The sequence below is a fragment of the Rhinatrema bivittatum genome, chromosome 2, assembly GCF_901001135.1.
Source record: "Rhinatrema bivittatum chromosome 2, aRhiBiv1.1, whole genome shotgun sequence".
Lineage (NCBI taxonomy): Eukaryota > Metazoa > Chordata > Amphibia > Gymnophiona > Rhinatrematidae > Rhinatrema > Rhinatrema bivittatum.
The window spans coordinates 552,698,509-552,725,631 of record NC_042616.1 but is presented as its reverse complement, the minus strand read 5'-3'; the positions used below and the strand labels follow the sequence as shown (position 1 = coordinate 552,725,631).

Here is a 27,123-nt window from a genome sequence, read left to right as displayed (position 1 = left end):
TATCCGAAAGAGTAAATAACCAATTAACATCTACTCGTTCTAGACCTCTCATAATTTTAAACATCTTTATCATATCCCCCCTCAGCCGTCTCTTCTCCAAGCTGAAAAGTCCTAACCTCTTTAGTCTTTCCTCATAGGGGAGCTGTTCCATTCCCCTTATCATTTTGGTAGCCCTTCTCTGTACCTTCTCCATCGCAATTATATCTTTTTTGAGATGCGGCGACCAGAATTGTACACAGTATTCAAGGTGTGGTCTCACCATGGAGCGATACAGAGGCATTATGACAATTTCCGTTTTATTCACTATTCCCTTTCTAATAATTCCCAACATTATGTTTGCTTTTTTGACTGCTGCAGCACACTGAACCGACAATTTCAATGTGTTATCCACTATGATGCCTAGATCTCTTTCTTGAGTTGTAGCATCTAATATGGAACCCAACATTTTGTAATTATAGCATGGGTTATTTTTCCCTATATGCATCACCTTGCACTTATCCACATTAAATTTCATCTGCCATTTGGATGCCCAATTTTCCAGTCTCACAAGGTCTTCCTGCAATTTATCACAATCTGCTTGTGATTTAACTACTCTGAACAATTTTGTGTCATCTGCAAATTTGATTATCTCACGCGTCGTATTTATTTCCAGATCATTTATAAATATATTGAAAAGTAAGGGTTCCAATACAGATCCCTGAGGCACTCCACTGTCCACTCCCTTCCACTGAGAAAATTGTCCATTTAATCCTACTCTCTGTTTCCTGTCTTTTAGCCAATTTGCAATCCACAAAAGGACATCGCCACCTATCCCATGACTTTTTACTTTTCCTAGAAGCCACTCATGAGGAACTTTGTCAAACGCCTTCTGAAAATCCAAGTATACTACATCTACCGGTTCACCTTTATCCACATGTTTATTAACTCCTTCAAAAAAGTGAAGCAGATTTGTGAGGCAAGACTTGCCCTGGGTAAAGCCATGCTGACTTTGTTCCATTAAACCATGTCTTTCTATATGTTCAGTGATTTTGATGTTTAGAACACTTTCCACTATTTTTCCTGGCACTGAAGTCAGGCTAACCGGTCTGTAGTTTCCAGGATCGCTCCTGGAGCCCTTTTTAAATATTGGGGTTACATTTGCTATCCTCTAGTCTTCAGGTACAATGGATGATTTTAATGAAAGGTTACAAAAAATTTTACTACTAGGTCTGAAATTTCATTTTTTAGTTCCTTCAGAACTCTGGGGTGTATACCATCCGGTCCAGGTGATTTACTACTCTTCAGTTTGTCAATCAGGTCTACCACATCTTCTAGGTTCACCGTGATTTGATTCAGTCCATCTGAATCATTACCCATGAAAACCTTCTCCATTACGGGTACCTCCCCAACATCCTCTTCAGTAAACACCGAAGCAAAGAAATAATTTAATCTTTCCGCGATGGCCTTATCTTCTCTAAGTGCCCCCTTATCCCCTCGATCATCTAACAGTCCAACTGACTCCCTCACAGGCTTTCTGCTTTGGATATATTTTAAAAAGTTTTTACTGTGAGTTTTTGCCTCTACAGCCAATTTCTTTTCAAATTCTCTAGTTCATGTTTCTACCACTCTCTTCCTTTAACAATTCCTTTCTCTTCAACGTCTCACATTTCTTATGCTTGTTTTTCATCGCTACTTTCAACATTTGTGTTACTGCTACAGTCTTCTCTCTCCCAACCCCTTCCTCCACAGCCATCTTTCATTTCCCTCCTGCAATTCTCCCTGTGCAGCCTCACCAATCTCTCCCATGCAGGCTTTTCTCTTCCTTTCTCCCCCAACCACTCCTCCATACAGCCTTCTCTTCACCTCATTCCTCCCCATGCAGGCCCCAGTCTGTCTCCTTTCCCTCACATCTCTCTTTGCAGCTTCCAGCCTCTCTCTTCTCCCTCCCCCTCCTTATGCAGCCTTCAGCCCTCACCATTCTCCATCTGACTGCTCCCATGTTCCCAGGCCAATTGCTAGCGTTAGAGCTGGAACTAGTCCTGTTGCTCCCGACAGTGCCTGTGGTCCTGCTGATACCACCTTAAAATTGGCTGCCTTTAAAAACATATGCTGCTTATAAAATCACAGCCTTCTATAATTGACTATATTTCATTCTTACAATAATACTTTTAAAAAATTATGCACTAGTTAAATTATCCTAAGCAAAACCTACAACGCAAAGTGGTCAATCATAGATGGTTAACAGTTTTTCATAAAACGTAGTGCATTTGTTTGGAATATTCTGTAACTTCACTGACCTGCTGAAAGCTGTATGCCAAGGCAAACGCTTCAAGGTGGCCACACTACAATCAATGCTGCAGTTTAAAGTCAGCCCATCATTCAGAAGATAAAAATTCATCCTAGCAACAGCAGCCCTAACCTCCCCATGGGAGACTGCTTGAATGATAGAATTAAGACAGTCTTGCAGTCCACTGGCCATGTGTGTTATCTTCAGTGTAAGTATGCTTTCTGAGGATAACTGTAATGCCTCTGAAAATCTGAAAACAGATTTAGAAAAGAAATAAATGTAAGTAAACTTAACAGCTACTCATTACTATACAGCATGTAAAAACTCATACTAACTGGAGGATGTGCTTAATACTGCACAAATAATATGTAAAAGGTAATTGTACTTATCAATCATGGTAAATAGTTAAATAAAAATATTTAATTGGGGTAAGTATATAGCAAGCAATTACATAAAAAATAATCATGGACTAGCTGCAGAGATATATGCAAAAAATCAAGTCTGCACAAAGCCAACCTGGTTTTCAAATATAAGATACATGCAGACATTAACTATGAAGATCGGGTTGCAACGTGTTTAAATATCCACATGTAAATTTACTAGACACAAGAGGTGATGTACAGTTATACATGCTATTTACCTGCAGAGCTTTTGAATATTTATTTTACATGTGCAAATCCTCAACATGCTCACAAAGTGCCCCTGCAAAAACCTATTTTGTATGGGTAAATTTAGGTATATAATGAACATATACGTTCATTTTTTGACTGCTAAAATCCACAATGTTTGCATATAGCTGTATTTTCTGCATAACACCTTATTTTATACGTCTAAGTTCAGACTAAGTATAGAACATTTACCCTATATTGTGCAAAATCCATACACACCTGTTCTGCTTGTTGCCTCAAAACTACCTGGGGCTTGCCAAGACAGTAACTCTTATATCCAGGATTCACATTGGATCAACTATGAAGCATGAAGGTCAAAAATCTAAAGGGCTTTATAATCAAAAAAATCCAGATAAGTTAGCTGGATAAAACTTATCGAGGTAATTTACAAGTGATATTCAGGAACACAGCTATGTTGCTGAAAATCCCCCAAAAAATCACTAGTTAGCTGGATAAGTCTTATCCACACAGCCTTTAGCATTCTGAAGGCCTAAACGGATCTAATGGTATTTTATACAACTTGAAAAGAGTGCAGGAAATAGAAGATGGTGTCTGTATTTTCTATTTTTTGCCGTCATTTTGCAACAATGGGTACAGTAAAAACAGCAGCTTCTTACAAATGTGATTATTTTGCATGTTATGCATACCCATCAATAAGTACATTACTACATATCATTTGAGTTGCTAATGAATCTTCTTTTGAAACGGAAAAAAGCATGTTAAAGAAGAATAGTTTCTTTGGAGAAAAAAGTTTTGAATGAATGTAGTTAGTATACTCTGCTCAACTATTCTAATTTCCAATGTAACTATTATCAGCCTCTATAGAACCAGTGTAGTAAAAACTAAAAGCAGAAATTCCTTTGGCTAAAATGGACCAAAATCAATTTATTAGCTTCTAATGTGATCATCAGAAATGCACTAACCTATCAAATGCTCAACAAACTCCATCAATCACATATCAGAAAATGCTTCCCATTTAAGAGGCAAAAATATGATTTACCGTTGTGTTTCTGTTTCTTGATTCCTCAGCTGCAATACATTATCAATCCCATGGTGCCATGCCAGATTCCAAGCCATGCTGAGCATGTTAGAGACAGGCTTTGAAGTCAAACAGTCAGATGAGAAGGGTCGCACAACTGAGTAGGGACTAACTGCATGATGACTTGCGACTTGCACTGGAAGATGGAAGCTTCAAAAAAAAAATTGTATATATGTTTACTCTGGGACAAGAATAAAACTGTCAGCTAATGCAAAATGTCCTATTCAAATACAATTAGACTTATACCACGCATAATATCACTTACAAATGTGACTATTACCATCTTACACATGTTTCAATTACAAAAAGAACAGTTTCACACAATAGGCTCATACAATTAAAGTTTAGTTTAATTTTGAAAGTGACTTGGTACTTAAGAAATGGAAGAAAATTGTGAGTAACTAGAAATCTATAAGGGAGATAAAGAGATTAGAAGAGAATAATACAGACAGTGAGAAAGAACAGTAGACAGAAATCAGATGGAGACACCACCACAGGTCTTAGTAAACTTTCATGTCTCAATTATTGCCTTCCTTCACATGAAAATTAATACCTGGGACATGAACATGAGAGAGGGAACATTTATCATTCTAATTCATCTTTCCTTCTGACCTTTCTCTATTTTCACTAGTCCTTTTCTTTCTAATAGGGTCATTCATCAAAATGCATTATGAACAATAAAGTACGGCGAATGCAAATTATTTGGAGGGGCAGGATCAGTGAAGAGTTTGGGTGGGATTTAGTAAAATGAGGAGCAATATCACACTTTGCAATAGCATAAAGCATGCTATTGCATGCTTTATGCTATTGCCGGAAATAGCTATACCTTTTTTGCAGCCGTTAGGCTATGCGATATGCCTGAGGTGAGGTGTTGGTTTAGGGGCCAGTTTCGCATGTAGAGTGAGATGTATGAAAAGCACAGTTCACCTTGGTGAAGCTTTGACATCATTTGGAGAGAGGAAAGTCTCACAAAGATGAAATTTTGTACTATGTTATCTCACCCTAGCTTTATGGTACCCTGTTATAGAGTCCATCAAGCTAGGGTAAGAGAACATAGTAGAAATTACATCTTAGTGAGACTTTCCTAGGTACCATCAAGCTAGGATGAGAGAACATAGTAGAAATGTAATCTTTGTGAGACTTTCCTCACTCCAAATGATGTCAAATCTTCACCAACATGTACTGTGCTGTTCATACATCTCACTCTACATGCGAAACTGTCCCCTAAACCCTAAACCACCACCACACTGCGACCTATTAGATGGCCCTCCAATAGAGATATAAATACTTCACTACTATGAGGGCCTTGTAGATAGTATCTTTCTCTCTCTCTCCTTAGTGCAAGATGTGAAAAATAGGGATTATCACAGAGTATGCTAAGTTTACTGCACCACGTGATACTACCGATGTGGAGCGGTAAGTTACCGCTTGGTGCGGTAATTCTAAAATTTCCCTAAACACGCCCTTCTCCTATAATCTTCCTCCAAAGGACAAGGCCTGAGGTCTAAGTTCCACTCTCAGGGCAGATTCTGAGGCAGCAATGGCAGAAGAACAAAGCTGCTTACCTGTGACGTTTGGTCTCTGTAGCCAGCAGGATAAAAATCAATCCCACATGTGGGTGACATAATTCAATTTTTACTACCTAAAGAAGTCTAGAAAGCCTTTTTGCACATATGCAACCAGCACTGCACAGCCACGTACTCCCACCTCTCAATTATATAGCAGAGCTTATGTGAAAAAAACATCTAAATTCCAAGGAAAGAAAGAGGGTATATGTGACTGATTTATCTTGCTGTACATGGTGAATACCAGTTACAAGGTAAGCAACTGTGCTTTCTCAATGGACAAGCAGGAGAAATCAGTCCCACATGTGTGGACTTCCAAGTTGCGGATTGTCTTGAGGTCCCTTAGCCATACTTCCTTGACAACTCAAAGAAATAGGCATTTGGTAGGAAGGAGATGAATCAAAATTGTGTGTCAATTTTTAAAAACATTTCTTACCACAGATTGGTTAAATTTACTATCATGGCAAGTCACTATCCAGGTAGTAGTGAGAGGTAAATGTATGCATTGAACTCTATGTAGCAGCTTTACATATTTCTTCAATAAAGTTAGAGACAAAGTGAGCTATGGAGACTGCTATTGCTATTACTCTGTGCGCTTTTATATGGCCTTCTATAGCAGAGCATCCAAAACCTTTCCTGGGGAACCACTCAGCCAGTAGGGATTCATGATATCCTTAATATGCATAAGAAATTTAAATATATTACTTTTATTTATTTATGCATTTTAGCTCATGCCTTTTCATTTCATTGCAGCTCAAGGAGAGTTACATTCAGGTACAATAGGTATTTCCCTGTCCCCAGAGGGCTCACAATCTAAGTTGGTACCTAAGGCAATGGAGGGTGAAGTGATTTGCCCAAGGATACAAAGAGTGGCAGAGGGATTTGAACCCTAGCTTCCCTGGTTATTAACTTGTTCTAGCCACTAGGCTACTCCTCCATTACATTAGTAGTTTTCCAATGTATACACATGCAGAGTCATTGTGGATATCATGAAAATCAAGCTGCCTGTGAGGTCCCAGAACATGTGTGGGAAGCCCTTTTCTAGAGAAAGGTCTGTTTTGATGTAGTAAAAGGAGATGCAGGCCAAAATCCAATTTGTAATGGTGAAATTAGTTCTTACCTGATAATTTTCTTTCCTTGAGTCTAGTCAGACCAGCTCAGACAAATGGGTTATGATCATTGGCCAACAGATTCACTGATGTCACCCCTTATATGCATCCGTGCTGATCTCCGCCTGCTAGTATTGTCTGTAACAAGCTAAGTGTGGAAAACTTCAATACCAGTCAATCAACAGTATGCACATTTATGTTTCCATTTTATTTTTATTTATTTATTTTTTTACTAGAGTACTTCCAGAAAGACCACGGAAATTGGAATAATAAGGCATCAGAAACAAACATGAAACCACTCACCTGCACAGAAAGAGAAAATCACTTCTTTGAAGACATATGCAAGATTGTCAGCACAGGGAGAGTCCTGGACTGGTCTAACTGAACTTGGGATGTACCCAAGCTACTCCTGAAAAGGCCGGGATTTGCTAAACAATCACATGCCACACCTTGAAGGTTAAAGAGCTCTTCTCTCTAACCTTGACCTCTAAGCAGAAATGCTTGGAAAAGGAATGAAAGAAAGACCAAGTCGCTGCCTTGCTAACCGAAAAAGAGATTCCAACTTAAGCTCTGCCCAACTAATAGCTTGTGCTCTTCCCGCACTCCACAATAATGCAAAAAGATAATCAAATCTCCTAAGGCTGTGGAGAACTTGAGATACTTCAGACAGATGTTAAAAAAAAAAACAAAAAAAAAGTTAAGGCCTAAAACAGCCAAAACTCCACTAACCGCACATTAGCTAAACAAAGGCAACCAACAACCAGAATCAAATGGAGGATAATGATCACTTTCGGCAGAAACAAAAGAAACATACACACCTTGACTGTGTCCTTCAAAACTAACAATGGAAAGTATCTCTGCAAAAACTGCTTACAGAAAATGTCAAACATAAATTTGGTTTCAGGTTTCAAGATGGAACAGACACCAATAACGGAGGTCTTTAGTGCTAGATGTTCCCAAAAAATAAAGAATCACATCTGGATGAAGGGACAAGGAACCTCTCAAGAAATGACGCCTGTAGCACAACACAGCTGCAATCTGCAGTCCCCAGGATTCAAGAGACAAAACTATAAAAAGGACCCTCCTGAAAAGGTCCATATACTTTAGTACTGAAGCTTAAACAGAAGCATAATGCTTCCTGGCACCAGTCCTCCAAAACGTTCTACCAAAGCAGCACATAAGCTGTTAAAGTGGAAGCACTTTCTTGCCTTTCAACAAATAGGCACTATAGCCAGAGAACAGTTTTTCAAGGATCTAAGCCGCAAAACCAAATGGAACCAAATATGTATGTATTTGTGGATTTCTTACACATTTCATATCCCCCGCCCCCCCAATTACAATCAGTCCCTGTCCTAAAGAAATAATATGGGAGGTTAGCATCATAAAAAAGGTATGAGCATACTGATTGGGACCATATACAGATGTTAAGATTATGGGTTTCCCATACAGCAGTCCCAGAACTATAACATGCCTCCCTTCCTGACCAAGATTGATTTCTTACTTTGGAAAACTATTGATTTATGCAACAAAATTCCTACCCCGTGACTCTTCGTCGATTCTTTGGATAGCGAACGCCATTATCTTTTGAGCTTCAAGTGTTCAGAATTCAGCATATGTGTTTCTTGTAAAAATATAGGGGCAGATTTTAAATGTTAAGCGCGTGGGGTACATTTGTGCGCGCTACACGGCACACACAAATGTACACCCAATTTTATAACATGCGTGCGCTGCCGCGCGCATGTTATAAAATCTGGGGTTGGCGCGTGCAAGGGGGTGCACACTTGTGCACCTTACTGCACCAAGCCCAAGGGGAGCCCCGTTGGCTTTCCCCGTTCCATCCAAGGCCGCTCCGACATCGGAGCGGCCTTGGAGGGAACTTTTTTTCCAATCCCCCCCCCCCCACCTTCCCTATCTAACCCATCCCCCAGCCCTAACTAAATCCCCCACTACCTTTTTTTCTCCGGCCAGCTGCCTGCGCGCTGTGCCGGAGCACTCGGGACCGCCCCAGGACTGCCGTCACGCCCCCGGCCCGCCCATTTTGGAAAGCCCCAAAACATTTCACTCTCTTGTTAATTTGTTACAATGTAAACCGGCATGATGTTCTGACGAATGTCAGTATATAAAAAAATCAACAAATAAATAAAAAATAAATAAATACGCGCGTCCCGGGGCTTGCTCGGCGCGCGCAGGGGTAGATTTTCGGGGATAACGCACGTATCTTACGCATGTAACCCTTTGAAAATCTACCCCATATTACTTTGTTTACAGAGCACTTTCTCACGTTTATTTGGTATGCCTACCCAGACACATTCCAAGTAACACTTTTAAGCTGCATCCCCACTGTATAGTCTGTGAAATGCTAAAAGACTCATGAGCATTGTTAAATTCACCCAATTAGTCCCAAAAATCAAGCCTATTAGAAATTGCCTTCTGATGACAGATTACATAACATGCAGTCTAGCAAGAGCTCCTAAGCCATCACACCCATCCCTGAAGTTTTCTAACCCAAATCCCTTTCCCTTGCACCCCAATTTCCCCTCCTACCCCCTTTCACACCATCCTTCCCTTCCCCCATATTCTGTTTTCCTCACAACATCGATAAATCTCCCTCCATGAGAGAGCTGGAATCACTCAAGTGTATGAATGGGTGCTGTTTCCCAACCATCCCCCTTTACTCATCCCTGCCTGTTAACTTCAATAGAGGATTACGTTTATGTAACAACTCAAACATAAGACATAATCAGCAGAAACTGTCTCCTACTACATAAATTCCAGAAAATGGTCATTGTTTCACTCTGTAAAGCAGTGCTAAAAAGATTCATTTTAATATCCATTGTGATTTGGTTCCGATAGAACTACCACAACTGACTTCACGCTCTGATGAATTGCTTCGAGATCACAATACTTTAGTCACTTTCCTTCTCATAGGTTTCTCGAAGTTGGTTTTTTGAACCAGGTCGTTTTAGTTATAATTCCCAAAATATAAACAAAGTCTCATCCAGAACTCTGATTGCAAAACAGGCTGACTCAATTTTTAAACAAAACATCTTGCCAGCCATATTGATATTAAAAAAGGGAATCTATGAACATTTTCACAGCTTCCACACTCTCAAACATCTGCATCTCACCGCCATGCCAAATTCTTAAATGAAGGGGAAATTGTAGTGCAAAGCAAATTTGTTTGTCAACCAAAGAAGAACAGATGGGAACAAACACTTTCCTACGAGTTGAAACTTTGAGATAATAATCTTGAAGAATTCTTATTTTGTTGCTTTGATACAATTTTTTCCCGATATGCCTATACAATCAACTGCTTGAGCACAAAATTCAGCAGCCAAGAAATTACTACTCTAGGCTGCTTTTCACCAGCTTTTTTCACCCAATTCATTGCACTCTTTCCATGATTTGCAGATTTAGCATTTCTGAGAGATCTAGTGCTTCAGGCAGCCATGTAGCAATTATTTCCGCTAGCTGAGAATCTTCTATTTCTTCCCCGAATCCCACAAATCTAATTCATCAATTTTCTCTTCCTGTACTGAGACCAGTTTCTCCAGCTTTTGAATTTTTCCCGTAGCCAACATGTTGTCCTCAATTACTGACACGCAGCCCTCAACTGCCTCCATATGCGGCACAAAATCAGAGAGGGAATTTTTTAAGTCACTAATTTGAAATTGTTTCTAGTTTACTTGCGATTGCAATCATTACCGCTGCCATGATTTCATTTACCGCCTACCCCTCTATTATGCCTTATGCGACTTCTTCCTTACCAGCAGCCATTTTATCCAAGGGCAATGTTGGTTTTTCTTTTTCTTTCTTATCAAGTTTTCTCGGCATAATATCGGTCTGCTTTTGCATGTATCAGTCTATGGACATATAGCCAGATCAGGACTATCAAAACAAAGTTTTGAGAGTCGCTGATGTGGGAGATATCTGCGGATGTGCAGGGGATGGCACCCAGAGCCCAGCTAGAGAAGTCTGTCTGGGTTCACTGCATCACATGCCTCTGCATTTATTAGTTTTTAATGCAGAGAAATAATGAAGTGTAAGTGAAAATGTACTTTAATAACATACTGGTTTACAATAAACATACCACCTGGAACAATCTTGTAAGTCTCATTTGTAATCCACACAAATCTGCTAACTTTTTAGGGGGTTGAATAGTTTTGCAAGCCACTATAATTACATGTACTCTATAAGGTTCAAAGGAATACAAAAAAGTATGTTATCTGCTTATTTTTTGAATCTCTACAACTTTCTTAGTCATCATCTATTCTGCTTTTTACACAAGACGGAACCTGTTCTGCTTTTTGCTTTCCTCCAGTCTGATCTTTTCAAGTTTTTAATCTATACTTTTTTCACATTTTATTTCTATGTTGTCTATTACAGTGATTCTCAATCAGAATGTCGAGACACACTGGTGTGTCATAAAAAAAATATGGCATAGCAAGCCTATGCTTTGAATAATAGTCACATGTGCCTGCTGCTTAAAGGGAGTGCAGCGCAGGGAATACCTATTTTTTAGTCTGAAAAAGTACCCGAACAAATAGCAGGTGCAAGTCTAGCATGTACTTTTTCCAACTCATTTTTCTATATTGGCAGTGTTGTCTTTTCATAGGTAGGGCTTTTGCTGTTTGAGTCCTAGGTATAGTGCTCTGATATTATGGCAGGTTTGCTATATAGTTCTGAGTGTCTCTTTTTGCAGGTTTTCATGTTATTTCATAAAGCGTCTAGCAGGGGAGGGATTTTGAAGTGCTTTTACTGAGAAGATACCAGAATTTGAATATATTTTTTGTAAGGCAAGTTGAAAGGGGAAACATCCTAGCTCTGCTCTGTATAAATTCCAGAAGGTCAGAACTTCTTGAGGTCAACAGTGAGATGCACGCAAGTTTGTCTACCAGTCAACCCTTTGTCGTAAAACTGTGTGAGCACATCAGTCCCAGCTTTCTCACTGATGAAGTAAGCAAAGATTTAAATTTTTGTGAAAAAAATAAAACTACTGTTTTACACGCAGTTATTTAATTCAAGATTATTTTCTTTTTCTCGCATCATTTATCAGTAAAATAATTCAAAAGATTTTTGGTTCAACTACAGTATGTAGTGTGCAGTGTATCACATACTTGAGCATCATCTGTCAGGTGAGTAATGACAGACAAAAGGTTGAGAACCACTAGTCCATTATGATGTTTTGAGATTTGGTTTAAATGTTTTGCATGGTTTACACCTCATTTCTGTTCTCTTTTTTGTTGTTGTTGTTTTTTGTTTTTTTTTAAACTCTCCCTCTTCCTGGCTCTCATTCAGGGCACTGGTCTCATTAATGGTGAGATTCTAGACACCATTTCTTACCTTGGCACAGTAAAGGGAGGGGCTTGGAGTGATTGTTAAACAAGAATACGAATGATGATTAATGTGTGTTCTTTAGTAAGGTCTGGATGTCAGAAGAAAGACTGGGCTGCAGCATGTAGATTTCAGATTCAAGTTTTAAAAAACTTGTAATTCAGATGACGACGCAGATACCTACACATTTTATACAATCAAAATTTCCCACTGAAGGAACTATTTAAAACACTTTTATTCTGACATTTTAACTAACCTTGTATAAAGCAGATTACAGTTGCTACTCATAGTATCAGCTCGGGCTGAAAAGGCAGAGACTGTACCTACTCAAAATGATTTTCTACAAAGAGTTCCTCTCCTTTATTCAGTCTCTTCCACAGACTGCCTTTGTAAAGATCTGAGTGGCAACACAAGGTAGCTCTGAAACTTCAAATATTCATTGTACAAGTACATATCTGTTACAGAGCTACCATAAAGCTGTGTCACTTATAGTTTCCTGTTACTTGGCATTACTGACTTTTGATAAGATGTACTTGGTAGCATATATTCCATGGAAGTATGTGAACCTCTGGGTGAAGGTTAGAGAACACAAAAATTCATATATTTCATACTTTAACCTTTATACTTAAAAAAACTAAAGGCAATGTATTTTCAACAGTTCTTTTTGAGTACAGTTCAACAAATCAGAGTGGCTAATGCATTTCAGGTATCAGGTGAGCAGCATGAATGGTTGGTACACCAGTCTTTGCCATGTTTACTAGTTGGCAATTAAGCAATGTGAGAGTAATACTAAGCAAACCAATTAGGATGTCTGTATAAATGATTCTAATCTACCTACTTTAAAATATTAATTACTATTCCTCTGTATCAATAACTCAGGAATACAAACCATTAGTAAGCAACTTACCGTCTAAACACTATCACAGGTAAACTAAAGGGAGGAGAAGCAGAGACATTGTCCAATTTGTCATTTGACCTGTTTTCAAAAAGGATAAAAACTCAATAAAATACAAGGAATAAAAGCTCAGTATAATTTATCACTATTTCAGTTTTAGAAAAACTGGAATTGCTATGAACTCATAGTGACAATGCCCTAGCTTAAGATCCATATAAAGTCAATATTTCTAAGCACATTAACTAGAATTATGCCAAAGCACTTCAGTGTTATTTCCATGAAACTGGGGATCTGTTACATATTTCATGCTAGCAAATGACATGTTGATACTCAAAAAAGCTATTAAAGCTTCCTCTGGTGAGTGCATCGCTGCATCTTGTGGCCCAACAGTGCAATCTCATAATAAAATATACTTATGGAGGATTCAAATAGCTGTTAGAACTTAAAATTATGATTAGTATTTCAGTGGAGCCAAAACAAAGTGTTACTTGCTCTGTTTCAATAATAGAAAAACCTTATTCTGTCAGCTTTGTCAGCTACCTTAGAAACTGCATATCATGCTTTCCAAGATGGAAGAGAGGCAAAGTCATCTCTCTTGCTGTAACTAGAATTCAGGTACATCACTTGCATTCAAAATGCATCTTATAATGGGTATTTTATTTTGTTCAGGTGGAAGAGAAGCAAAGGGTGTTCCCTTAACATCAGTATCTATAGGAATTTATTCATTTCCCTTGGCATGCATTTCAAATATAAAGGAGAGAAATCTATTCAAACAGGTAGATGTGTAACATATGGATGTATGCTAGTCATGATTATCTAAACTGGTATTAAGTAGGCTGTACTATTTTCTGGACATCTGTTTGTAAAAGGTTAAAACACTGCATACCATGCGTCTATTCTTGAAACTTCATCAAATAAAAGGAGAGAGAATAATGCTGCAGCTTCAGTCAAAAGTTCAATCTCTTCTTGAAGCAACAATGAAACTGAGAAAAAGCAAAATATATTTTAAAAACTGAATATTAATATAGACCTGAAATGCATATTCAGTAATATTTAAATGGATTTATGGAACCTTAGGTTTGCAATATGATTTCTCACTGATTAAGACAAAATAACAGAAAACATTAAATACTTCTCTCTAGATAAGAAACAATCCAAAAATCAAGCAACATTCAATATGAGGACAATAAAGATACCTTTTTCACAATTTTAATTTGTTGAAAAGGAATAGAGGAAGGAAACTTTACAATTTTACATTAAGCAAGTATTAAATGAACAATACTTTGGACACTAGCAATGTTATTTGCACAACATACATACTGTGGCCTATATACTAAGGGCCTGATATTGAGATGCTATCTAGCTGCCTATATTAGCTGGTGAAACTTATCTGGCTAACTTGGCTGAGATATTCAGTGGTGTGACTGTGCCAATGAAAATACTCACCTAGCTTAAAGTTAGCCTGAAAAGTTTATTGGCTAACTTTAGGGCAACCAAATAGCTGTCCTTGACTTAACTGGCTAAGTCACATAATTTCAAATATCAGCATTTATCCAGCTAAGGCGTACATTTACTAAGATGAAATAAAGGTATAACGTGCTTAAACAGCATTTATCACACAATATAGCCGTATTGTGGTGATATTGCGTGATATGGCGTGTTATTTTGAGCCAAAATATGCCCCTATTACAATAAGCTGATTTTCATGAGATTTGCATGCATACATTTTGAAAATCTAATACATAAGAAATCCTATGCAAATAAAATAACGCAGTTTGCCAAAAATATGACAAGGTGCATTATTTTAACTACAACTCAGGAATTGTAGATATTTTGCCGTGGGAGCATCAGGACACTAAAGCACATCCCATTGTTCTCATGGTGATCCTTAAATGGCCATGTGGCCCTTAATCATCCCTTCCCCACCTAACTGGGTCAAAAACAAACATTCAGGGATCTAGACAGACCTCTGCTCACTGCCCCCCGCTGCCTGTCAAAGTGGTTCTGCATTGCACCCCCAGGCCAAATACCCCCTTCTAAATCAAATCCCTCCCAAACCCTCCCCATTATGACAACCCCCCCCCCCCCAAACAATAAAATGATCGCTGGTAGATTAAAAGCCCAAACCCCTCAGCCTCCTTCTCAGATTAGGAATCCCTGGTAGTCCAGTGTACCCCCTCTTGGCCTCTCCCAGTACCTTAAAAGGAATTCCTAGTGGCTCAGCGGCAACCTGGGATACCCCCTAAGCTAATCAACTCCATCTTTCAAAATGGCGTCGACTAGTCTTTGTCCCGTCACATGAGGGGGCAAAGGCAGGCCGGCACCATTTTGAAAAATGGTATTGACTGGCCCAGGGCCTAGGGGCATCCTGGGTCACCAGGGATCCTTTTTAAGATCCAGGGGGTTTGGGGGCCACTAGACTACCAGGGATTCCTTTTCTGAGAAGGGGAATGGGGGGGATTGGGTCTCTAGACTACAGGAAAATATTTTGTTAGGGTTAGGTCAGGGGGCCAGATAGAGGTGTCATACCGGGGACTGGGGAGGGTTATGACTGTAAGAGGTATCTGGCCAAGGGTGGGCCATTTGTGACAAAAGGGGAAGGGTTTGGGTGGGGGACTGAGGCACCACCACACAGCAGTAAAAGTAATTTTATTTTTCAATGCAGGGCCACCTCAACAGACAGCAGGGGTCTATCCAGACCCATAAGGGGGAGGGGGTATTTTACACAGTTACGTGAGGGAGCATTTTGGTTGCGTGGCCCTTTAAGACGATGAGGGCCCCGGGTGAAGAGGGCTGCCATCATGCGTTTCACTTGGGGAAGAAATGTACTTTATTGTACAGAGAGTTTCTATTACATCTATACGGGACTGATAGTGAACATTGTCGTTTCTTCTAACTGTTGATTTTTAAATGCACGGTAAAAAAAAAATACAAAAAGTACATTTCTTTCCACTATTTCTAAAATTTCTTTTGGGTGGATGATCGAGAGGACCAGGCAACCGCCCTAGAGGTGGTCTTACACTGGCTTGCTGACACCCTTATTTGATATATCAATCTTGCGCGTTTTAGAACTATTGTGTTCTCATATCCTGTTTGTTTTTGATATAAATTTGGGTTCAGGATTACTAGGAATTGCTGATCTTAGCTGTGGCCTGTTATACTTTCACAAGCATTATCACCACAAAACCAAATATGAACCCAGAATTTTGCTTTAATAGTTAAAAGGAGGGTTTTAGCACCAAATGAACTTAGTTTTATCTTCATGTCCATAACATATTGGGAGATTTGGTCTAGTAGTTAGAGCATGAGGTTATGGGCCAGGAGGGTTACTAAAACTCTACATTTCAAATCCTGCTCTCTGTATGAGCTTCAGCAGGTCACCATGTCTGGTTATATCTTATGGTCCATTCCCATGCATAACATGATACAGAGCTCCAAAAATTAGCAGCCAGACTTTTCAACCCCAGAAATGCAGGTTTCTGACATAGTAAAATGGAAAATATACAGATAAAATTCATTTATATATATAAATTATGTTATGAAAAGTGCTGATCATAAAAGCAGCATGTCTCTTTCCCAGGTTATGCTGGAACATGGGTTACCTCTGAATAATGTGAGAAGAACATTAGGCTGCTGTGCCAGAGACATACGTAGAACTGGATCAGCATACACAAGCATTCGTAAGAGAGTCAGGCATGGCAACATCAAACACTCCATAACCTGAAGAAGGAAAATGAAAATCCAGAATAATCACCTTTATATGCTCTATTACTAGATGAATATATAGTATACTATTATTTTCTTCATCCCAATTCGATTCAAAGTCATTGTTTAAAAAATATTGTAAACAGTTAAATGAATCAAAAATAAAAATCATACTGAGCATTTTTTGGCAAGGATGTTGCATTAATCTTTTTCACCCCCTGAGAAAAAGTGTTTATGGAAAAATGATACTATATGGTTTGCTGGCTTTGTTCCAAGATAAGACATGTTTTAATTTTTGATGGTCTTCCAGCTATATTGGTAATTGGGTACACTGGTAAAAAAAAAAAATAAAACAAAATAAATAACTACAATGGTGTGCAAACATCAGGCCAATTCTTTTAAGAATTTACAACAGCAGAAAACAAGAAGGTGTGGTCTAATAATGTCAGTTGCTTAAAAATTCATTTAAGTGCTCATGTAAATTTATTAAGCAATAACACACAAGAAGTGATTTTCTACCATTTGACTTAGCAGGAATAACTTCTAAGATATAAATCTGCTTCCAACAGGCAACATCAAGGTCTGTTTTATAGAGGGCTTTACCTCCAAAGCCTGCAAATCTCATGTAATATTTTAAAAATATATTTGTCTGTTTTGTTAACTATATATTTCTGATTACATGTTTAAGTGAATTTTCAAGTTCTTATAGATCTCCAGAAGAGTTTTCAATTTTTTTTTTTAACTACGTCTCCTAAATGCTGCTCATGGGATAATGAAATTGGTTCTTAGAGCACAACAAAATATTCTATCATCTCATGGGATGCCCCTAAGCCGACCTAAAAACTGAGTGTAGAAACTGTGGGGCTAATATTAAAAAAAAAAAAAAAAAGCTGACCCAAGACTGCTTATTTATTCATGAGCCTCATACACAGGACAAAAGCATAAGCCTAGACCTTAGTCACCCAATCAAAGAAAATGATTAGATGGGTTCTGCTGTCTCCCTCCTATAAATTCTTCATATGTAATTATATTTCAAAAGAAAATTAAGACATCTCCCTCTTCTCTCCTGCAAATATTCCACTCACAAACTTTTAAAAATTCCTATGTATGTGAAAGGAGTAACCAAGATTAATCTGGTAAAATCAAATGAAGTCAAAGCACTGTACCTGATTACTAATATTAATTTGTTTTCAACATATAATTGTCAAGTATGGGGTGGAAGCATCTTGTTGTGGGGTTGCTTTTCGTCAGTGGGGACTGGGCATCTTGTTAAAATTGAAGGACCAGATGGATGGTGCAACATACAAGGAGAAACTGCAAGACAACCTGCTTCAGTCTTCAAAGAAAATAAAACTTGGGAGAAAGTTCACCTTTCAGCAAGACAATGATTTCAAACACAAGGCTAAAGCTAGACCCGAGTGGTTCTAAAATGGCCCGGTCAAAGTACAGATCTCAATCCAATCGAGAATCTGTGGCACTATTTGAAAATTGTAGTCAATAAGTGTCATCCAACCAACCGATCAACCTGAAGCAAATCTGCCAAGAAGAATGGGCAAAATTTCACTCCCAAACAGTGTGCAATGGTGGTAGAAACTTACCCTAATAGACTTAAAGCTGTTATTGGAGCAAAAGGTGAGTTCTACCAAGTGCTAGCCTGAAAGGGCTGAATACTTATGTAAGCAGCATTTTTTCAGTTCTTAATTTTATTTATGAAAAATGCAGAGAAATCATGAATAATGACTTTGAAAATTTACTTTAACAGCACACTGGTTTGCAATAAACATAGTGTCTGGAACAATCTGTGTAAGTGTCAATTGTAATCCACAGAAATCTACTGACTTTTTAGGGGGGTCAAAAACATTTGCAAGCCATTGTATCTTCTATTAAGGCAAAGGGAAAATGTTTTAAGCAAGCTGCCAAACTCTGACTTGATGGGTCTTCCCTTCATTCTGAAGCTGTTGCCCTGACTAATTATAGCAGCAAGAGATGCAATCAATGATCCAAGCTGAAAGAGTTCTCTTTGTAATTGTAGGTGGCAAATAGTTGTGACTTCTGGCAAGTTTTTGTTGTTTATTAATAAAATAAAGCTCTTATGCAATCCAAATTATGAAGAAGAATCTGCTTGCTTTTTTTTTTTATATAGGTTTTGGATAGAATGCTATCAAAATGATGGATTGGCTTAAATGACAATGAAAAGACCATTTTTGGTAGAAATTTAGAATGAGTTTCCTGTTGTGGAAAATCTAAGTATAGGGAGAGATATGAAAGCTTGCAGTTTGCTTACTCTCCTGACAGATTATAATTGCTATTAAAAATAAAACTTTTTCAAGAAAGAAACTTCAGGTCTACAGTCACCAATGGTAATTTCATCAGCTGAGCCAGAACTAAATTCAAATCCAAGAGTATAGTTGTATCTTTAATAGGAGGTTTAAGTTAATTTAGGCAATTCAGGAATATGGCCTATGATAAACAGGAAGATCTTTGAAATTTTTTATGATATGCTTCTATAGCACTGTGGTAAACAGTGACAGAGATAAATTGATATTGAAGCAAAAGAGGAATAGGACATGTTAAAGTGTCTTGTTGCAGAGCAGAGAATCAGATAGAGAAATTTTTCCATTCAAAGTTGTAATAACTTCTCGTTGAGCATTCTCTAGATTCTAGAAGGACTTTACCAACTTCAGAAGCCAATTGTAGAGAAGATATTAGCTTGTTTTCAAAATCTATGCAGTCAGAGCCATCAATTAAGATTGAGATATAGACTATTCCTCTTGCTCTGTGTGATCAGGGATGGGAATATGTGTAATCTTGCTGGAGGCTGAACAGCTAGGCTTTATAGCCAGGGAGCCCAAATTTGGTGATGCCAAAAAGGGGCTATCAAAATAATTTGACACTTTTCCATTCTTAACTTCTGAAGTGCTTTGGTTATAAGTGGAATTGGGAGAAAAGTAATTCTTGATTCCATGGGATTGAGAGGAGGGTTCTACTGCCAGATTGTCCTCTCCTGGCATCCTGCAGCATTATGTGAGAAGTATAGTATTTAATGGTGTTGTAAATAGATCCTTGATTAAAGTACCTCAGAGTTGGAACTGTGGAACAGAGCTGGAACTGAGGAAGTTCCTCTGCTACTCAGACATCCAATGACCATACGGGCACAGCAATTTGGGATTTAATAAATCTAATATCCAATTTTATGTCCCTGGCAGATAGACTAATTGAAGAAAATGTCTTTGAGAAACTGCCAATTTCCAAATCTTGCAGGTTTCCTTACAAAGGTTGAAAGAGCCCTTCCCTCTCTGCTTGTTGATATAGAACATGGACACTTGGTTGCCTGCTCGAATTAAGACCACTTTGTTCTGTAACTTGGGACAGAATACTTTGAGAAAATTGAAAATGCATCTCAGTTCTAGATGGTTCAAGAAAAGCAATAATTTTTATTGGCGAGCAAATTCTTTAAGAACGTAGGTGGTTAAGATGAGTTCCCAACCTTGATTGGAAGCATCTGCAGTCCTTGTTTCCTGAAACTGAGCTTAATGAATAAAATGCCCTTTGCATATGTTGGAAGGATGTACTCATCACATCAGAGAACTGATAAGAGTGATGGATATTTGGAACCTTCAAGATGGGGAGGTTGGTTTGAAACTGATAGCAGATAGGATTGGATGTGTACTTTAGTGCTCTTCCATGAATTCCACCACTTCTTTGACCTCAACTCCAAAGAGATTATCACCACAGCAGAGCACATATATCCTCCCTGAAGCCTGCAACCATGAAAGCCTAAGGAAATCAGTTGTCATGGCAAAGGGTCTCAATGGCAATTCTAAAGCATCATAGGTTGTGCAGACTAGATGCATTTGGTACTCCTTATCATCTGTTTCTCTTAAAAAAGAAAGAGAATGGAATCCTAGACCTCTTCCAGGATTGCGTACCAATACTGTATCTTGTAGATCTGATGGGATGCTCCATTGGATTGAAGCATAGCATTCTCATAAGGCTTTCTCCCAAAAAGCTTCACAATTTGAGAATTACAGTCAGAAAATCACTGAGGTATGAGTTCTTATATTCTTGGCCCTTTTCAGAGCACATTCAATTTCCATATTTTGGTATGTTCATCAGCTTGTCAAGTTCCTGAACTGACTGGACACTATTTCATGTAGGCCTTCTTGCCAACAGGAAATATGGCATGTGCAGTTTCTTACATTCTCTTCTACACTTCCTGAAAGACAGGGTGGATGAGTGCTGTCCCCAACATTTTAGAGGCATCCATGTACTTGAGGCAGCCAACAAAAAGTGACTTATATTCATCCTGAACCTGTAGCTCAAAAGTGATGGCTTCAGTGATCTTGAAATAAAAAGTCTAGGAAATTTGTTCCCTGACTGTAGCAATAGATGACCCTGATGGAAGGTCAATGCAGTACTCCTCTTCTGAGTAGAATTCCTCAGATGACTTAGAAATAATATAATAGATGCTTGGGAATGTGCCAATCCTGGAATCATAGACCTCCATGGCCAGAAATTCAGCACCTTGATCACTGGTACCAAGTGACTTCCCACTCTAAAATCATCTCTCCAGTTTGACCTGGATGGCACAAAGACAGGTTTGGGCTGCCAAATCTGTCAGCATCAATAGGCTCAAGTGCCAAAGGAGAAACACTATGGGAAGAATCAGACAATGCACCAAGAGGTGTCAGTCTCTAATGCTGACCTTGGCAAAGCTGACATATCAGGCAAGCAGCTTTGCAATTTCTGTCCAGCTCTGCCTCAAAGTAGCAAATACAATACTTGGGTAGGCCTCAAAAGGGTCTGAACATTCTCTGAGGATTTTTTTTTTTTAAGTTGCGGTTCAGAAGAGCAGCATGGTGACATCTCAGTCTGGAAAGCACAGTTTACCTCCAGATATGGATGATTTAGATAGCATAGAACCTGCTGCACCTCCTGGCAAAGTAGAGAGAGGCAGTAAAAGACCAACCACAAAAATCCAAAACAAAAATAACGAGAGGCAATAAATATATTTACAATAACAGTATATGATTACTATTCTTCATGTAGGGTATCAAAAACTGCTCCAAAAATGTGTTATTCAAAAAGAAGGAAAAACAAAAACAAAACAAGTGACTGATTCAATATTTATTACTGGCAGGGAAAATTGTGGTGGCTAGTATTTGAAAAGAAATACTCCCCCATTTTAGCACAAATGGATAAAAAAGTCTGGAATATTGTTGCATGGATTAACATGGGATTATAAGAGGAAAATCTGACTTTTTTCAGAATATATGGGGTCCATTCTTTATTTTCTAAAAAGGATAATACTTATCCATGTGATGGTTTGTCCCTGCTCTTTTTGTTTAATTTCATGGTGTCTCCTCTGCTTGTATGTTTGAAATTATTTTTATTTTCTTAAGACTGATGCTCTACTTGGATGATGGGCGAGTAGGGGAAGGTTTGGCTTTTGGGGGTCATTTTCTCCTGATTTAACTATAATGTATGTATTTCATATGTAATTGTCTTTCATCAGACCAGCTTTGTGATGCTCCCAGCATGTTTACATGGTGTATTTGTTTGCTGAATGTTTCTTCTTTATACTGTTTTCATATTGTGTCTTTCAATTTTTGTTATTCTACAATTAGTAGTATGGAAGCTTGTGAATAACATTTTAACACCAAAAAAAAAAAAAAAGAAGGATGAATATTCTCAGTTCTGCCCATGTGTTGTGTCAATTCAGTGCAACAGCAGCATTATTCAGAAAAAGAATCACAACATTTATCCTCTTTAAACCACATAATGTGAAAGATGACAAATCTCCAATCAAGTGCCTTAAAATAATGAAATTTGATATGCAAGTGAAAAACCTGATATACATCCTGTGTTTTGCCTGTTCAGGGCTTCTTCAAGTAAACATTATCTGAAACCATTCAACAAGCGCTAACCATTTTTCAGAAAATGTTTTAATGAAAACCAAGCATTCGTCTCTGTACTAGCCCTTATCTCCTCAAACCTTGAGCTACTTTTAATTGCTCTAGTTGGTGAAGGACATCTTCTATTTGCACTTGGGACAGACCTTAAAACCACTGGTTTGCTTCTCTGACATTATGATGAAAATCACCAAGATAAAATCCAATAAGAACATTTTTCTTCAAGAGAGAAAACATTCAGCTGGGGATTGTGAGGGGAAAAATGCATGCCAGCTCAGCAAGTGACAAGGGAAAAGAAATAAAACTTATCTGTAAAAAAAATAAATAAATCTAAACTGGGAGAAGATAGGGAATTTTTATGTCAAAGACTAAATTCAAAGACAGAATAAGATAAGAAAAACTGCCAAGAGGCCATTTAAAAACAAATCTATGACTCAAATCTATGACTGGCAGCCTCAGGGATAAAAAGGAACAAGGGGAAATATGAGAGCCTTGTAGCATGGGATGTGCCTTTTCAGAAAGTGCTGCAGAATCTGTCCATTTGGTGTGAAGCACAGTCATGGTACCGATTTGCATGTCTGAATGAACCTACTTGTCTTTGGAGAATAATTAATGAAAGAACAGAAGCAACATTCAACTTCAGATCATAGAAGACTGAAAAGATGTTTGTTTGCTTTTATCCTCTAGAATATTCAGTTCACAGAAAAATAGTAATTAACAGACAATATAAGCTACCAACTCTATTTTCAAAAGGAAATTGCAAAGTAATTCTTCTACACTGAATTTCCTAAGTGAACATTTTCATTCAACATAATGTATGTATTAATGAAGTAAAAAGCCAGCTAAGGTTTAATCCTTGGCATGCAATTTACTATAACCTCAACCCACAGGTTCCTGTGGCAGCTCACAGGTATATTCTGCTGCAAATATTCTGAAATTTAGGATAATTCTGAGGCACACTTGCAAAACTTTGCATATTAAAAAATGGAAACTGATATTTTACTTTATAAAAATAAAGTCATTTTATGACATTTCTTGTTTCTTTTTTTGCAAAAAAAATAAATTAGAGATTGGTGCTAGGAAGAAAAGAAGGGCATAGAATACAGGTAGGGGAAAGAATCTGAAGGATGAGTGAGGAGAGGGAAGGGATCTCTAAAGAGAGACAGGAAGACAGAAAATGGAGGGATAAACAGGCAGAACAGGTGAGATAGAAATGCAAAGGGAAGGGAAGGTGAAGGGGAATCAGGGAGCAGAGAGAGGAGTGGGAAGGGGGGGAGTGGGACTGAGGAGATCCAAGAGCAGGAGAAAGCAGAGTTACTTACTTGTAACAGCCTGGCATGGAAAACATTTGTCAATGTTTGACTGGCACAATCAGCATGCCACTATCTGCGTGGCCACGTGGGGTCCTTCTTCAGTCTCGTATCTTAGCGAAAAAAAACGAGCGAAAAGTAAAACAACAAAATGACGGAGAACCCAACTCTGCGGGGTGGCAGGCAGGTTTCCTGAGGACCAACATCTTGTTGTCCTAGGCAAACACCTGTTACAGGTAAGCAACTCTGCTTTCTCCTAGGACAAGCAGGATGGTATTCCTCACACATAGGTGAATACCAAGCTACAGGCTGTCCCAGCAATAACAGAATCCACAGCACTTAACCACGTGCCAACATACACAACAACAGGGTGAGAACAGGAGGCAGCACGAACCAGATACTGGGCCCTAGGAAGGGAGAGTTGGGTTCTTATGCTTGGAATAGATTACAAAGGAGACTGGCCAAAGGTACTGTCATGTCGACCATCCTTGTCCAAACAATAATGGACGGCAAACGTGTGCAGGGAGCTCCACGTTGCAGCCTTGCAGATCTCAATGATGGGGACCGCACGGAAGTGCGTCACCAACACCGCAATGGCTCTAACCGAGTACGCCTTGACACAGCCTCCAAGCGGAAGGTCCGCCTGCTTGTAGCAGAAGGATATACAGTCTACCAACAAGTTAGACAGGGTCTGCTTGCCATCGCAACACCAAAAGTCTGTTTTTGTCAAAGGAGACAAAGAGTTGCGTGGACTGCTGTGCTGTGCGTTCAAGATAAAAGGCAAGAGAATGCTTGCAGTCTAGGCTGTGCAGAGCCTGTTCACCCTGGTGGGAATGGGGCCTGGGAAAGAAGGTGGGCAAAACAATGGACTGACTGAGATGGAAATCAGTCACCACCTTAGGCAGGAACTTAGGGTGAGTGCATAATACCATCCTGCCATGAAAGAACTTCGTATAGGGCAGATGCATCACTAATGCCTGAAACTCACTGACCCTGCGAGCGGAGGTGACCGCAACCAGGAAAATGACTTTCCAGGTGAGATATTTAAGCTCACAGGAGCACATAGTCTCGAAAGGAGGCTGCATGAGCTGCGCTTGTACCACGTTGAGGTCCCAGGACACGACAGGAGGACGCAGAGGGGGCTTCAGCTGTAATAGGCCCCTCATGAAGCAGCCCACCAAGGGCTGCACAAAAACGGTTGTACCACTTATCCTTTGGTGATAAGCGCTGATTGCACTCAGGTGGACTTGGATCGAGGTAGTCTGTGGGCCAGACTCCGAGAGGGACCACAAAAAGTCCAATAGTCGCGGAATGGGGCACAAGAAAAGGACTAGGCCGTTCAACTCACACCAGATGGAGAACCTCCTCCACTTCAACCGGTAAGAAATCCTGGTGAAAGGTTTTGGGAAGCCACCAGTACCTGTGACACATTATCAGAGAGGTCTAGGATCTGTACGACTACCCTTTCAACATCCAGGCAGTGAGGGCCAGCGACTGAAGGTTCAGATAGCACAAACTGCCCTGGTCCTGCGTGAATAGGTTGGGAGAGGTGCCCAGGCCTATGGGCTCCCGAATCGAGAGGTTGCACAGGATCGGGAACCACACTTGTCATGGCAAATATGGGGCAACTAGGATCATAGTGCCCTTGTCCTGTGGAACTTCACGAGAATCTTCCCCATCAGCGGAAGCGGAGGATACTTGAACAGTAGGGCCCTTGCTCCAAAAACAGGCAAAGGCGTCCTAGGCTGGTTCCCCGTCCTCTCTGTACAGGAAGCAAAAGTAGGTCACTTTATAATCTTGAGGGGAGGCAAAGAGATCCATGTCCGGACTGCCCCAGGGGCAGAAGATCCTGTCCACAACTGCTAGGTTGAGCGACCAATCATGGGGGTGGAATGTCAGACTCAGGTGGTCCGCCACCACATTCTCTGCCCCTGCAAGGTAAACTGCTCGCAAAAGCATGTCCTTGGACAGGGCTCAGGCCCAGATCTTTACCGCCTCCTGGCAGAGCAGGAAGGAGCCTGTGCCTCCCTGCTTATGTACTAAATTGCGACTTGGTTGTCGGACTGGATAAGAACTACTTTATGGGCCAGGTGATCCTGAAACGCCGAGAGGGCATGCTGGATTCCTCGCGTCTCCAGGAAGTTGATTTGGCAACTTGCTTCCTGCTCCGAACACATGCCCTGTGTGTGGAGACTGCCCACATGTGCAGGCGGAGGCGATGGTGGTCAACACCACTTGTGGGGGATGGCATTTGGAAGGGAAGAACTTTTTCCAAGTTGGGCAGTCTCTCCCACCAGGAGAGGGAGGCCCGGAGCTGTGAGGTAACTAGGACTGGTGCTGAGAGGGCCTGGGTGGCTTTGAGCCATTGAGAGCGAAGTGTCCACTGTGCTACCCACATGTCCAGCTGGGCGCGCAGAGTGACATGCATTGTTGCTGCCATGTGGCCCAGTAAGCGGAGCAGTACCCTGGCAGAGACCGTGCGACAGTGCTGGACAGCGTGTGCCAGCGACGCCAGGGTCTGGGCGTGGTCCCAGGGGAGCAATTCTCTGGCCAGGGTTGTGTCCAGCAGGGCCCCAATGAACACTAGCTCATTGGGGATTCAGATGGGATTTGGGGAAACTGATTACAAATCCCAGTGTCTGTAGCAGTTCGGCTGACAAGCGGAGGGAGCGTAACGCACACTCCTGTGTGGTACTCCTGATGAGCCAGATGTCTAGGTAGGGGAAAACATGCTCCCCACTGCCAGACATTTCGTAAAGACCCATGGGGCTGAGACGAGGCCGAATGGCAGCACCCGGGTTTGAAAATGTCGTGGCCCCACCAAGTAGAGATATTTTCTGAGAGGAGTCATCAGAACCTCCATGGGGGGCCGAGGAGGCTCAGTACCTAGCAACACACTCTGTGGGGGATGTCTGGGTCTCCCGGGTTTGGAACAGGATGGAGCCTCTTCACCAAGGGGTCACTTCGGAGAAAGCTTGGCATAGGCTGATGCTCCTCCGGAATCGGCATAGGTGCTGTGTGAGGACGACTGCTGGAGTCAGTGCTTCCCTCGGTGCTCGGCCCAGTCTTTCTCCAGCACCGAGGTAGACGACAATCCAGATGCTTGGATCAATCAGACAATAGAGAGGGCTGGTCCCCCGAGCCCGTCTTTTCACGAGGAAGAATCGAACGAGACGTGGAGGGTGATGGTGTGTCGCAAGGGTCTCTGTGGCCCTTCGATGTCAAGGCTCCCGATGGCGGAGTCGATGGAGCTGACGTTTTGGTGCCAAAAAGCTATTCCATCTTGTCCAGCTGGGTACGCCAGCCCTTAGGGGTTATCT

General features: G+C 40.1%; 1 protein-coding gene across 4 annotated transcripts in view; it reads right to left on the bottom strand.

Annotated features, from left to right (window-relative positions):
- RTTN (rotatin) overlaps window positions 1-27,123 on the bottom strand; it is a 685,521-nt gene that overhangs the window by 431,244 nt on the left and 227,154 nt on the right. For all 4 annotated transcript variants that reach the window (XM_029590900.1, XM_029590899.1, XM_029590897.1 and 1 more), the window contains exons 21-25: window positions 16,479-16,596; window positions 13,763-13,859; window positions 12,889-12,957; window positions 3,935-4,123; window positions 2,277-2,516 (exon numbers count right to left, since the gene is read on the bottom strand). In XM_029590900.1, the coding sequence (XP_029446760.1) occupies window positions 2,277-2,516; window positions 3,935-4,123; window positions 12,889-12,957; window positions 13,763-13,859; window positions 16,479-16,596 (713 nt within the window). The remainder of the gene's footprint in view (window positions 1-2,276; window positions 2,517-3,934; window positions 4,124-12,888; window positions 12,958-13,762; window positions 13,860-16,478; window positions 16,597-27,123) is intronic.